Source organism: Strix uralensis, chromosome 1, assembly GCF_047716275.1.
Source record: "Strix uralensis isolate ZFMK-TIS-50842 chromosome 1, bStrUra1, whole genome shotgun sequence".
Classification (NCBI taxonomy): Eukaryota; Metazoa; Chordata; class Aves; order Strigiformes; family Strigidae; genus Strix; species Strix uralensis.
The window spans coordinates 128397447-128413478 of NC_133972.1; the positions used below are offsets into that span (position 1 = coordinate 128397447).

The 16032-nt window shown below is 36.7% G+C and overlaps 1 protein-coding gene across 1 annotated transcript in view; it reads right to left on the bottom strand.

The window, feature by feature from the left end:
• LOC141948307 (ethanolaminephosphotransferase 1-like) overlaps positions 1 to 16032 on the bottom strand; it is a 56150-nt gene that overhangs the window by 24351 nt on the left and 15767 nt on the right. The window contains exons 2-5 of the mRNA XM_074880590.1: positions 15208 to 15276; positions 9031 to 9139; positions 6881 to 6955; positions 1971 to 2239 (exon numbers count right to left, since the gene is read on the bottom strand). Coding sequence (XP_074736691.1) covers positions 1971 to 2239; positions 6881 to 6955; positions 9031 to 9139; positions 15208 to 15276 — 522 coding nt within the window. The remainder of the gene's footprint in view (positions 1 to 1970; positions 2240 to 6880; positions 6956 to 9030; positions 9140 to 15207; positions 15277 to 16032) is intronic.

Genomic DNA, 16032 nt, shown 5'->3' on the forward strand with positions numbered 1-16032 from the left:
CTCAGTATCCTCTCCAATTAGCTGGAGATGAAGAGCTACCTTTAATAGGACACACACCATACAAAATTTGCTGAATGGGTTTACAGAACAAGAGCAAGGCAATATTTGTAGGGGAATTATGATCTTTTACTAGACTAGTTAGTACACCTGGGGGAAAAAATACATTACGTACTTCCCGGTGTGTGTGAAATGTAGTTTGGACTAATGGAAAAATACTAAGCTTGATCTACAAAACCTGTCTTATCCTTGTTCGTAGGCAATCACAACTACAAAAACTCATTTTTACAGATGGAAAACCTGACACACAGACATTTCAACAGTAGAATCTTCCACCACTGTTAATGATTGTGATATAGAGCAACAAAAAATCTTTACATTTTTATGCTTATCATTTTGACTGTAGGCAAATTATCACAGAAGTTACTAGAAAGCAAGCGTGCAGGACAGCAATTCAACATCAGAGCGGAACAGGAAATAGCACTTGTTAGCACCTTGCATCCAAGTTAATCAAAGCAGTTTACAAACTTTACTGAAATTCAGCCTCACCACAAATCTGTCAGGCAGGGAAATGTTATTACCATTATTTCCCAGATGGGAAAGCAGTGACAGAGGCATAGGTCACTTAAAGGCACTGACAGAGTTAACAGTGCTGCTCTGCTAGTTGAGACCCACTCCCATATTTAACCACTAATAGAGTTCGGATGCTGTAGCAATCAAAAAGAGCTTTCTAAACATTCACATGTAGATCTACAGTGATCATCTGAGCAACAAGTGAAATTGGTTTGAACATAGCTATTCCTCTCCTGCTGGAAGAACTTCACGAAGAAGCCTTACACAGACATGGCTGAAACTTGCAGACCAGCTGGCTGCCTAATGTCTTATTCCTGAGCCAACTTCTTCTCCCAGAGCCTATTTTCTTAGGGGACGAAACAGATGTACCACAGCTGGACCACCACCTCTGGGTTGTTCTCAAACCACTGGATTCTGATTATGTTTACAGCAATACATCTGCAGCCATTAATTCAAATACTATATTTCCATTAAAACACATATTTGAATATTTGTCAAACTTCTTTTCAATTATGTATATTTGGCTGTACCTTTCATCTCATGCCTGTGACAGGAAGCTCAGAAGACTGGGACTGTGCTCTTCAGGCTGCAAAAACCTGGCTACCTAAGAAACAGATAAGCCAGCCCAGAAATCCCAGTGCAGGGCCTTTGGCAGTGCAATGAGCTTGTTACTGCTGCTACTCATTTGTGCACTGAGGCCACCACTCACCATGGTGCCCTGGGCATGTTTCTGAAGAGGTCCACCTCAAGGTAGGGCTGTAAGCCAGTCAAGTACTCAGCTGGGGACTGGGCTGTGGACTGATATGTAATTCATGTTACTGAAAGCCATTCCCAGAGTGGAAACCTCTAATGGTAGGACTTTGACTTTTTTTCAAGGGTAAAACTCACTTGACAACAGTTAATGCTTGCTGTATACATACAGTGCTATTTCCATTACCCCATTTGATGTAAGAGGTGGTAGAACTGAGAAGGTCTAGCATTGAATAACTAAAATTACTGTTAATAAATACTATTTGGACTATATCACACTGTGCCTCAGAACCCAGTGTTGGTGGGAAAATTGCTTATGGCTTCAGATAGCATAATAATCTTTGTTAATACCGCAAATCAAATGGAGTTAAATGACATTCTCATGGGTGCTGTCTGACTGCTAAGCTTGCTGCAAGCCTTTTTTTTCCTGCAAGGCAATGAATCTCTGATGCTGACAATTTGCTCAAGAGCATCCCTTCTTTGCAAATGCAGGAAATATTTCAGAGTTACTTTTAGAGTTATGCTATTTCACATTCAAAATCTTGGCCAAATATATTTGCCTTGAGCTTTATTTTTCTATTTCTGTAATATTATGAAAACACTAACATAGTTAAAAAAATAAAACCAAAACAGAAATGATAACTACTTACCACTTGGCTTATATCGTATCCCCAAGGAAGAAAAAGAACTCCTGTGTTATATTTCTCCCAGTGTGAACACGTAAAGTTAAACAAGACAATGCTTAAATATATATACATTGTATATACAGAAACTCCAGTCTTCCCATTGTCACGGGAACAGACAGAAAAAAAAGAAAGCACAAAAATGGAGGTAGCCCAGCTATCCAGCCCATGGTCAAATAATTCTCCCAGAGGAGTACTGGACTGAGTCCTTCGAGCATGTTTCCCATCTATGGAGTCTAGAAGAATTGGGAAAGGAAAAGAAATAATGAATTAGAACACAACAAAAGCAGTAACTTTCTTCATATATACTTCATTACTGCCATATGTAACATATAAGAAAAAATACATGGATGACAGCAAACTGAAGCACAACCGTCCCTTCAGTACCAACATGTTAGGACTGCTCATAAAACATTTGCTTCAGTTATCAAATAATTCTTCTGTCCTCACCTTAGCTCTTAAACTAAATGCTACCTTCCTTACAAGCTTTAGAAAGACATTCATAATTACTTGTCCCCAGTGGTCTTTAAAGACTTTCACATCAGTCCCTGCAATCAGTTTCTCAAGGAAAGTGCTGAAATGTATCCATAGGGCTTCTCAGCCATCCATTGGTGTTGTGGACCCTCTGAGACTTCAGACCACTTGTGGGGTAGATTCACTAAGGCATTTACGTTGCCTGATGCTAAATGCCTCAGTGACTAACAGTTACATGTCAGTCTCAGGGAGCAAATTTCACAAAATTTATTTGTGTATGTGCCTACATAAGATAATTTAAATAGTCTTTCAGTTGAAATTAGGATACAAGAGCCAGCAGTGGGCCCAAGTGGCCAAGAAGGCCAATGGCATCCTGGCTTGTATCTACTAGTCTTGCTGGCCATGCAATTTCTAGGCCAGCAAGACTAGGGAGGTGATTGTTCCCCTGTACTCAGCACTGGTCAGGCCGCACCTCGAATATTGTGTTCAGTTTTGGGCCCCTCACTACAAGACAGACATTGAGGTGCTGCAGCACATCCAAAGAATGGCAACAAGGCTGGTGAAGGGTCTAGAGCACAAGTCCTATGAGGAGCAGCTGAGGGAACTGGGGTTGTTTAGCCTGGAGACAAGGAGGCTCAGGGGAGACCTTATCCCTCTCTACAACTACCTGAAAGGAGGTTGTAGTGAGGTGGGTGTCGGTCTCTTTTCCCAAGTAACAAGTGAGAGGACAACAGGAAATGGCCTCAAGTTGTGCCAGGGGAGGTTTAGATTGGATATTAGGAAAAATTTCTTCACCAAAAGTGTTATCAAGCATTGAAACAGGCTGCCCAGGGAAGTGGTTGAGTCACCACCCCGGAGGTATTTAAAAGTCATGCAGATGGGGCGTTTAGGGACATGGTTTAGTGGTGGACTTGGCAGTGTTAGGTTAATGGTTGGACCTGATGATCTTAAAGGTCTTTTCCAACCTAAATGATTCTACGATTCAAGGTCTTTTCAAATATAAATGATTCTATGATTCTAAGAATACCTTACTGTTAAAGTGAGTTATGTGTTGATCACTTTCAATACTTAAGTGCTTGAAAGATGCCCAAACACTGTACTGGATCTCACTCTGAGGATGCATTTGGATAACATGGTTTGAGTCGATCCGAGAGTTCACTGCTGTTGAACAGGGGAGGACCTGCAGCCTGCTCAGCTGGTGGAAAGACAGCAAACATTACATTTTCTTCTGGGTCACTGAACAGAACTGGTGCTGTGAATGGTAGAAAACCCAAGGGAGATGGCACAAGGGAGGGGCAGTGAATCCAGGGGGGAGGAGGAGGAGGAAGGAGGTCTAGCAGCTGTAACCTTTCTTAGCTGTGTTGTCAAACCATCCCTTACTTTCTGAGACTGTGCTGGTGAGAAATAGAAATATTTACTTCTTAAAGTTAAGTGTAAATATGCATGATGAACCTCTTAGGAAAAAGGACACAGAACAAACCTTACAGATTGCTTATTGTTATCCTGAATCTGAAAATAACATGGAGAATTGTTTTCTTTTTAATGTTACTTGGAAGGTATATAACAATTATTAGCTATTGATAGCATTAGTAACCCAAAACTGACTAGAGATACAACTCAGCAGAGTGAGACTAAAGACTCCACAGCTGCTATAGATCATATGCTACTTACTTCTCCAGATTATTTGGCAGTACTCTGAGTTGTGTTTAATGTAAATATACTTCAGGGATCTAAACCAGGAAAACATGGAATTTCATTTTGTACAGATTTTAGACTATCTCCCTATTGTAATACCTAAACAGCTGTGAGATATCCTCTGCTCAAATACAAATCTCTTGAGCCAGTTCTCACAACTCTAAAAATTAAAATCTCACAGAGGATTTCAAACATGGCTTGCCCCCTTCTACAGCCACATTCTCTTTCCATTAACATTACCACTGAATTGTCGGCATCTTACTGAAATGTGCAGAAAGAAAACTGTAAGCTTGAAGTTACTTGAATAGTGTTGCTATAAATGTAGAAATACTTGAATAGTGTTGCTATAAATGTAGAAATTCTTTAGTCTGTTAAAGGATGCTTCTGAAACTTAAGTAGCAAATAGGCATGTAAACATCCCTAAACAGTTTATGGGCTTTTGTATTTCAGGAACACCTATCCCAAATCAGAGACTATTCAGTTATAGGGGTAATACTTTTTAAAAATGAGAATGACAGAAGATTTGTCTGTTCATAAATTATTTTAGGCTGTCACAAAAGAATATTCACATTAGATGATACTAAAATATGTACATCACATTGAAAGAGTGGTTTTAATTTTGCAAAAAAGAGGCTTATAATGGTGTCATGAAATACAGTACTTCTAATTATAATGGGCATGGAGAAAAATATAGGAACTGTATAATACATATATAAAACTGGATTTTCACAAATCTTTACACACATTTTCCATGTGGTTTCACTAGCTTTTTAACAGACTGAAAATATTTTCTGTTTTAGGCTTCAGTTTGAAATCACTCACTCCAACAATGGTGTATGTTCAATAATGGACATACACTGTCCCACACTTCCATTGCTTTAGAATACTTATGTTATGATTTTGTCTCATAAAGGTTCATAAGTCTTCAGTTTTATTAAAGTTTATATAACTTTTAAATAGTTGAATTCAAAATAACAGCAAAGAGCACTCCATTTTATGGAAAGGGAAAAGATACCAAACCACCTTAACAAAGGGGGGGAAAAAAAGAGCAGCATGCTGGGGAATTTGGAGAGAGTAACTATGTCATTAAAAAGAAGCTGAGAGAGATTAAAGCTGCATATTTGGTTAGTTATTATGGCTCTTTGCAGTCTTCCAAAGGGAAAACTTTGGACATGCAGAATTAAATCTGAGACTAAATATTTCATGAAGTGGCTTGGACAGCGGACATAAAATCTACATATACATCAGTTCATTATAGCTTTGACTGTCAACATCATATTCCTTGTCTTCCAAGTATGAGGAACTATAGGCCTCACTGGCAAATAACGTCTGCATTAAGAATCTCAGAAGCTGAATTTCCAGTGAGATTTCTGTGGTATCATACAGTAACAGTTCCAATATGTAATTCCTATTTATGAAACAATAGCCACTTCGTTAAATTCCATACAATTACATAAAGAATGATTTGCACAAAAGAAACTGCTGCTTCTGCTAATGATTATAGAGAGCCGTTAGGGAAATCTGACTGGTAGTCGGCTTCAAGGGACAGTTGTCCCAGTGATTTTTGTGGTACAAATACAAAGAAATTCTGGACAAAATAATTTTGGCACAAACTCACCACTTGAATAGAAATGCCAAGGCATTTACGATGCAGAGGGAGATGTCTGCACAAGGGGATATCCCAGATTAATCAAGGGTCTGATACCAAAAGTGGCCGGCATCTTTGCACAACACTGTACTGTACATCGAGAACGCATTTATATCTAGCTTGGGTATCTTAAGTATGGCACAGAAATGTATGGCTACAGTCTGCAACACAGGGCCTTATAACAACCAGCTCCAAAGAGAGGGTACATTTACACAGCACAGTCCATGTAAATATACTACCTTGAGTCACCCCCAAAATTAACTCTGTTGCACCACGTTGTGGAGAGATTAGTTTGGAATGAGTTAGCTTTGGAAGAGAAAACAAAAAAGCCATGCTAATGTGAATCTCACTCCCAGATCTGCATCAGTTCAGGTCTATACCTTCACACCACTGCACAGTAAGGTGCAATGTACCTAAAAATACAGTCCTGGTATGATATAAAAAGTAAAAATGGAATATAAAACTGAAACTGAGGTGTAGGTGTTATGGGAGAAAAACAGCAATAAGAAAGAAAATAAATGATACTTCACCTCCATAAGAAGCTCAGGCCTGTCACCACATTCATACCATCTCTCCTGACAGATGCCATAAGCACTGAAGTGCCTAACAGTTTAAAACACAATGCTACACTCATTTTCCTTTTTCTCTGCTTTTCCCTTTATTTCCCCTGTCTTTGAAAGCACCCTCTGCTAATCTCGGTGTCAGGGAGCTTCTCAGAATGTCATCGTTGGGAGCCAAAGGTTTTTATGAAACCAAATAGCAATGACTGCTGCTACATAACGATTTCCATTGTTCCTCTAAAACAATTTGAACTTTCAAGAAAGATAAGAGCTACAGTCATAGAATCTCTAATATGCAATTAAAAATGCTGTTGCTTGGGGGTTTTTTTTAAGTCTTATGGATGTTTTTTGGTGTGGGCCTTTTTCATCTCAGAGAACTGTTTTGGAGAGAGATCAATAATTTACCCAAGATACCTCTTCATCTCAATATCAGCACTAGTGAACTAGTAGACAAACTATATGAAGACGTCAGATGTGTAAATTATTTTATTGTACTTTACCTAAAGCATAAGCACAAAAGGTGGTAAAAGCACTGAACAGCCACACCCAAGTGGGAACAAGTCCAGGACTGGTACCTGAAATAAATTGGGTAGTGAGTCAGTGGAACAGTGGTTAACATCAAAGAAATTCACCAAGATATGCATACATGTATGAATACATATGAATACAGCAGCTGCCACTGATTAGCCCACTACATCAAACAGATTGAAATAGTTGTTGAAATAGTCGAGCAATGAGCAGGCTTGAATATGTTTACACTGTAAAGGAGAGAAGATAAGGCACAGGGGTTTTGGTCCTGAAATTACTCTAGTATTGCACAAAATAATGATAGTAACTAGGCAAAAAATTTCACAGGTCATGGGAATACTATCTGTCTAAAAATTAGTTCATATCTATGTAATACCTAAAGACAAAAAAATGTAGTTTTAAAGCATGATCATTATTATTAGCTCTTTGTGTAGCTCTTTTACCATACAGATCTGAACAGGAAATTTTTGTCCTCAGGCTAGGACAGATATTAGCACCCTTTATCTTGCCTTGAGAAAAACGGAAAAGAAATATGAATTGGACAGAACCCAGGGTTCTGTTATTGCTCTGCTGATAGCAATAACCCACAATTATTGTTGCTCTTTTGAAGAAATCAATCCTTTTTCCAAAAAGCATTCTGTTTAACTTAAACATAATCCAATAAGGACTACATCAGCACTAAACAACTGTAAGTGCAAAGCGCTCTCAGGTTTCTGGCATTCAGCACCAAACACAGGGAATACCTGCACCCAGAGGTGAGTCCTTGCTGAACAGGGAGGTGCCAGTATCTAAAGCAGTGCCCTGACCACCTTTCTCTCAATGTCTCATCTTGCCACTCTGAAAGAAAAGATGACAATTCCTGACTCCTAGCTGCAAATTTTCAAACTGTAGAATGAAAACCAGCTGTCCAGGAAATTAAGTCTTTTGTTTCTGATCCTAGGTATGGGATTGATATATGATACTCAAAAGGCTCATTAGGTTGCGTGAACGTTTTCTATCAATTGAGAAATGATGGACACCGTTCTCGTGTGAAATTGAGAAGAGGCTTGCAAACTACACATAGAGGCCTCAATTCTAACAGACTTAATCACCATTTCAAATGTCTTCAAGTTCAATGTGTATCTACAGGGAATGTGTCAAGATAAAATTATCCCATTAAAAGATCTGTGCTGGATGCTCTTTTATTGCACAACTTAGTAAATATCGGCTGCATTGATAAAAAAACATGCATTAAAGGATGAGACCAGATAACTACATAACATGCTGGTCCTGAAAACTAATGTTCATACAGGATTATTTTTGAAACAAAACTGCTAACAAGTATCCCTGCCTCTAGAATTGGTGTGATAAATACATAAACAGCTCACACCAAAGGGCACCTCCTGAACCTAACCACAGGCATAAGAAATTAAAGGCAGCAAAAAAAACCCCAACATAATTGTTTCAGGAAATAAACGTGTTAAATCTTCACCAAATTGCCTAGTTTAAAGAAAAGCAAAGACTTTTAGATGTTAATCACCTGGGAGATGCTTACTACTTTCTGTAGGCTCCAACAGTTGGCCAGGGAAGCCCAGAAGTGAACATGCCCTGCACTCAGGAACATCAGCTCCAAAAAGCTTTTGACTTGATCTGCCATGAGGAGCAAATATGGACTTGGACTTTGAAAGCCATAATTTCAAGAAACATTTATTTAGAAATTATTTCTTCTTTGTCTAGAAGCAGTCTTGAATGGGGGAGTGAAGTAATGAAAGGGAAATTAACTCATTCAGGCATCGATTTAGGTATTAGGAAATGTGAAACCAATGAAAATTTTACGAAGAACATTAGCGTGGTTTTTGGGTGTGTATTTAAATCCTGGAATACACTTCAAATAAAATTAGATATTATCATAGACTTCAAGCAGCACATGCAGAAACCCATATTTAGGGATAAAATTAAGTAAGATTTTTCAATAAAATGATCTAAATTTATAATGCAATTTGTGAGATCAGATCCTCCTATATGCACATGGAACCTCATTAAGGCACAGAAGATTCAAGTGTCTGATACCTTCCTGTATCATTCAGAAGTATGAGATAAGCGGCTCGCTAATTCTGAAAAATTACAACATAAGGATATTTACCTGAGGCAGTGTAGTCCCAGTCATAAAAAGATATTAGAAAATAATTAACTAAAATCATGACAAATCCAGAGAATGTTAACACGTTGGGAGCAATCCACAAAGGCACTATCTATTAAAAAAGAAAGAAAGAAATCTAAGAAAAATTATATTTCAAATTGTAAGTCCTATTTTAATTAAATATTTTATATTTTTTATCAGAAAAGAAGCAGTCTGTAAATGACATCAGCAATGTTCAGATTTGTGCATATATTCCCATTTTCAAATTAAAATACAGTTTTCATTTCTGAAATTTATTTTCAAATATAATCTTTTTGCCTGATCTTTGTGACTGCAGTAAAAATGTAATTTCAAAATATTGTATTTCCTATGTTATACATTATCCTTATTTTCCCAGCCACCAAGGAAAGCTTCTCGCAATTGTGTGTATCATAACTAAAAGAAGACTGCAGCACCCCGGTGTGGTAATTCAGCATCTACGTGGCAGGTTTTTTTAAGTATTCTATTCCCATGCTATAACAAGGAGATTTCCTCTTCTTAAATATGTCAATAATTTCCAACTCAAAACATCAACAAAATCAGACACTGAGTGCATTACACTTTTAGATTCAGAAGATCTCCCTGTTACAAGCAGCTCCCTACTTCTCTAGAGAGTAACTTTCTGTAGGGTATCCCTCCTTAGTCATAAATTATAAACACTCTATTAATTCATTTTACTTTGTCAAGTGCTGAAAAGGACTCTCTGTCTTCACCTAAGCCTCTAAGTCTTCGTCCCATTAACTGTTCTCAGCTATTCATCCCCTGCGGTTTTTTTAGGTATTCCTTACACTGCAATAGGGATGCTTTTTGGTAACACTCTTCCCAAATAACACAGTTTCTCCAGAACATTTTCAGAAATAGTATACACAGCTTTCTACATGGTTTTTAGACAGAACATTTTTGCACAAATACTAAGTATCAACCACTACCATCACTCAAACACAGTATCAATATATTCAAAATATAAAAATATTGGAGGCTTATAATCAAATTCTTTGACGTGTCTAACGGATGAAAATGTACATAAAGTACTTCAACACTATAAAATATTACAAAATAATATTAAAGAAAAATAAGTTAAATCATTTCAGATACTAATAATAGTTTTGAAATCAAATGTTTTGTTAATTTCTTTGAAATAGATGGACAGACAGATGAATACATATAAATTTATATACATGCTTACATTTCCTCTATTCTATTACTACATGAAAAATTTGCATATAAAATTTGAATGCTTGGACTGATTAATTATCCTGACTAGATCCTCTTTATCTAGTATAGAACAATTAATATTCAGGAGAAGTGCCACTGATGTTGTACCATGTAGATTTTCAAAAATCAGATGAAAATTCCTGAATATTTTTCAGATCTATTTCTTAGATGTTTTCTTTAATAACATTGGGAAAAATATTAAATCTGATAGTTCCTTTCCTTATGACCAGGATTTTATCACTAACTTTAAAATACTGTATGTCAGCTCTTATAGTATTTAAAATACATCATGAATTCATACAGCTACAATAAAAACTTTTAATGTATCTATCACTCTGAGTCTTCAAAAGCCCAATTCTAAATCCCTAAGGCCAAGTGACAGCAAATGCTCCCTGAAGTTCCTTTAGGAGAAGACCTAAGGTGGAACCCTTCACTGCACGGTCCCCTCTTCTCACACTGACTGCACACTCAGCATGCGGTGACAGCAGCACATGTGATTTTGCTACCTGGGGATACAGGAACCTTCTGAGATGGAGGCTTGGTATGAATCATCTGCAGTGGAATTTATCTGATGTCTCTGACCTTACATGAAATAAGAAGGACAGACACTGAAGAAATTCAAGATGCGTCTCTTAATCTAAAACGTAGGTCAAAATAGTGCGTAGAGACAACCTGTGAATGAACTGTTTACATGGATGAACAGATGCTATCCAATGCATTGTTTTAAAATTACTGATTTCTCCTGTATGATTCATAGTAACTGTTGACTATTAAATAAAGGGGGTGCCATAAATGTCTGCTTTAGACTCATCATTCTAAATAGTCACAATGTCATTATTAAGTTATTACAGGAAATAATTTACACAATGCAAACATGAAGATGTTATTTTAACCCACTTTCTCACTAACGTCATGTATTTTAAGAAGGAAGCCATCAAAGGATGTTAGACTTGCAATCCCTTTGGCTAGTAGACACACCATGAAAAACAGTTACAGGAGATCTATCCTCAGTAAAACAGTCTCTCCTGCAGTTAAACCCCTAAGCATCTCTTTTGATCCTTACCGAACCTAATCTGTCTAGGTATTTGGAAAGTATTCTAGTTGCAAAATCCCTTTTGTTATGTTTAATGCCCCTTACTCTTTTGCTTGGCATTACACGACCATCACCCTATTTCACAATTCAAAAATTACAGGGTGTTATTAAAGATTAACTTCTTACACATGTTGGAAAAATAGAGCCTGAATTTACTAGTACCCTACGGAAGGATACGTTGCAATCTTTATTATCTAATTAACAGATAGTAGAAGTCTAATACATCAACGTGCTACATGATTAATACAAGTGGAGGTGCCACTGGGGAGAATCATGTCTGCTCTCTGGCAAAACCACTGTATGCTTGAACCTTTTAAAAAACTTTTAGTTCCCCAAAATACTGATTTCTGTTTTAATGGGTCTACAGCCATTCATGCTAAAAGCCTTAATACAAACAGCAAATGTTTTAATATATCAACTGTTTATTTGGATAATAAATGGCAAAGTACACATATTTATATAAAGCTCTGTTCAAACTTGAAATATTCCTTAACTAAGTCACTTGAGATCACTAAAATTCTACTCATGCCCAGTTCTAGTGATAAAATCAAAGTCCATAAAGGCAACAATGGGGGGGTTAATTGATTTCAGTGAAGCTGGCACACACCTGTGTATCCCAGTGGGATTTCCTCTTTTTCCTCTCATTGTCCTGCACAAATGTGATTTCTCATGAATACAAATAGAGGAGGAATACTCAGTTCATATAGTAGCTAAGTAATACTATCCATTATCTGTCAGAGAGCACATGATCATGCTTTATTATAAAATACAAATCTTAATTAAAGGCAAAAGGACAGAGCATTGAATTAAAGACTAAATAACTATAGTTGCATAATCAGAATAGTTTTAAATAACATGTAGCGAAAGTTAATTGTTACTCTATAGTTTCACACAGGTGTTACTATAGTTTCACACAACGTGGAGAAGCTGCCATGGACAGGAATATATCAGAGTACTTCAAGCCCATTATAGAATCCAGGCATGAAACATTACCCTTCACTTCCTGCTTTAGCACCAGATTCAATATGTTTCTAAAGCACATACATCCAAAAATCACACTCAAACTAACACAGGCACATGATACAGTACATGAGAAAGATGTCCTTGGAAGAGGAAAGAGAGGAAGGTAATGGCTCAGGATTTCCAGACGAATTTCTACCTTAAATGCACAAACTTTTTGCTTTCCTAGCATCCCTACCACAGGTAAGTGAGCTGGGTTTTCGGTTTTCAGTTCTCAGGTGTGTCAACATGCCAGCTCATAAATTCTCATATCTCTAATGTCAGGCTCTTCTTAATTTCTTATAACATAGGAAATACATCTTACAATGAATGATAATGTCTCAGAACATAGGAAACACATCTTCTGTGTTATGGAATACTGAGAAACTTGTGTTGCAATTAGGACTAAATTGACATATGAAAGGCCAGACCCAAATCCCAAGCGTCTGTTCTCATAATTTTTTTTTTTTTTTTGCTTGGCTCTGTGAATTTCAGGTTGTTTTTTTTAACTCCTCTAGAATCTGGTAAAAGCAGTCCCTGTGGAATGTTTATTTTCACCAGATTAGACACTAAAAGATCATTGATTCATATATGCAAATGGATGTATTAGGATGCCTGAACTGAGAGAAATTACTTCTCCTGATCATCAAGAAGCACACTTGTACTGCCCAATTTTGAATGAACATATTAGATGCAATGTTTCTTCTTAAAAAATTATACCCACTTTACTATATCTTCCTATAGCAATGCACTTTTCTATTTAAATAGAAATAAGATGATATACTGTAAAATGTAAATTCAATATTATATTCTAGATCACAGAATATTATAGTCTAGAGCACACTCATAGCCCATAATGCTTACAGCAGGTACAAGCTAAAAATAATCACTGGCGAGTAAACACATTCGAAGGTTCTCCTTTTAAAAATAAGACTTGATCACATTTATTACAATACCATTGTTTTACTTACACTTGAAGAGAAAAAAAGCATTTTTTGGTGAACAGATGAGCAGAATTTTCTTGGACTGTTTAGGACAACAGTTACTGCCACACCTGGTTTCATTATCCAGACAAGAACAAAACCATTCTAGCAACTTCTGTTCCTACTAATATTTTACAAACAGTTAAATTTTGGCCAATAAGTTTGGTGCCCTCCCTAGTTCTCATTTTTATCTCTAGCAGCAACCAAGATGACTCTAATGCAATCTCCATTACATACTGCTTTCCCCTCTGCAGCTGTGCATTCCCAGCTCCTCTGCAGGACTCTGATTTGACCTGGGAGTATCTTTTAACATTAGAATGACTACTTCTACAAAAGCTGAGAGCAATATAACTTCCCTTTCAATCCTTGTGATACATCACTGAGAATCATCCTGTAATGTTCTTGCACCACAAGGCAAAGCAGAACATTCACTGCTGTATCTTTAGGGTTCTAACCAAACCAAATGCCAAAGCACATACAGCACCCACTCCGGTCTTTGGTTCTGCACTCAGATCTCCCAGCTTTAGAAACAGGTTTTCAGTCCTGTGCTCTGGTTTGGGTTCGCCTCCAGCAAGAAGTGAACAAAATCATGCTCACCTAAAATTTAAGGAGGTTTAAAAAATCTAATGAGGTCACATTTTTTATTAGATCTATCGTCCTATACTACATTGGGACAGTCAAGAATGTTGTTTTTCTTCTGGGAAAACCCTGCAGCCATTAGAACTTATCTCCGAAGATAGTTGTTCACTGATAATACTCTCCCCTCAATCTGATAGCAGATGAATACCCACAAATCTCATAAACCAAAGTGCAAGTGCACAGCAAAGCCTCTGCTCATCTCCTGTGCCAGACTCCAGAGTGCTGGGGGGGCTTTTCTGCCTCATTGTTTTCCTCAATATTATGATGGGAATGAAAACAGAATCTCTGAACTGAATTATTGAATTCAATTTCATATCTTTGAATTGCTTTTCTCTCATACCATGTTCAGGTTGTTTTTTAATTCTTAAATTAGGTCATATAAATACTTTCATGAAATTACATTGAGGTTATGATTTTCCTGCTATATCAAGCATAAGCAATACCAGAATTAAAGAACCCAAAGATTGCAGATCCAACAGCACTCTGACCACATACATCCTTTTTTGTTTGTATAAAGGTTTGTTTTCAAGTCTGCTCCAATCTAAAGGTTTCCTCTAAAGAGGCAGATGCAGAAGTCATTCCTTCCTTGGAGATCAATAAAGTTCATATTTATTTGAGATACAGCCTTTTTTTTGCCAACAACAGCAAAACTAATTGTGAGCAGTTTTATTTTTAAAAACTGCAGATCATAATGCATTCAAAAGATGCCATCTTCCAATCGTTATGGTGATCATGGTAACAGCTCTCATTTTCAGCTTCTTAGAGAAATGCCTCGCTCCCCTGAGCAAGTACCCTTGGGAGAAAATGAGACAGCACTTGCATAAAATCATGTGCATAGCACAGAGATAAAGCCATGCTGTTGTTAGGCAGCATATGCTGCACAAAAATGATTTGTACTAAGTAAACCCTTCAATGTCTGCAAAGCTGTTTAATGAAAGATGTAATAATGAAAGATGTAAAAAAGAATTAATGTCTTTTGTATAACGATCAGAAAAAAACCCCACCTGTTTTACTAAAAAAACCCACCTCAAAATCCAAACATATTAATCTTAAATATAGCTATATATCCTGTAATATTTGTTTTCTATGCAGATGTCTTAATTTTAGCTTTATTAATCAATAGGTATTTTTATATGAAAATAGATGCTGGTTTTAAAGTAAATTCTTACATTATCAGATTATCACATTATTTCTATTAAATAAAATTCTTACCTTAATAATTTTGTTCCAGATGGGCTGCATAATATACACAGATAAAGGATTTGTATCCACAGCACTGTACTGTGAGGAAAAAAGCAAATGTTAAACAAAGCACTGAAGAATGCATATTTTTCCATCCCTCTATATCAGCATGTAAGAACAATCACTCTGAGTGTGACTGGTGTAAATTTATTTTATTCTGATGACCATTCATGCAGTTTTAATTTAATTTAAAAGCACTGGCCTGATTTAAAATTACCTTGTTAACAACTCTATGTACTAACACAAAGGTTTAGGCTGATGAAATGGCAAACAGTTCTGTAGTCACATTTTGCTTTTAAACTCTTATTAATTTTACAAGTTATCCTATAAGACTGCATTTCTACCATATTTTGGATTTAATACCTTTATTTGCACTACCGGTAATGCAAAGTCTGAGCAGCAATTCATTGCTAGTATGTAGAATAGATAGTGCATATGGAACACAGTCATAAGTGGAATATTATCTCGCTTATACACAGCTTTTGACATAGTAACACAGTTGCATTTGCACTATGCTAATTAATGTAAGGTGATGTTATTATAGAAATATGCTCTAAAATAGCACAGTTCATTATCACAGTAAAACTTCCCTACTGGACAGACTTGTAAAAATACTGTGTTTTATAAATTCCAGTAAGTACATATCTGTATATTTTACAAACAAAGTATTTCAGAAATCAGAGCCCACCCTCAATTGCTGTTTGCTACTTTCTCCACAGAGGACAGTAACAAATTTTATCCTGCCATGAGATTGCAGAACACAAAACAATCTGCACAAGAACGATCTTAACTGAA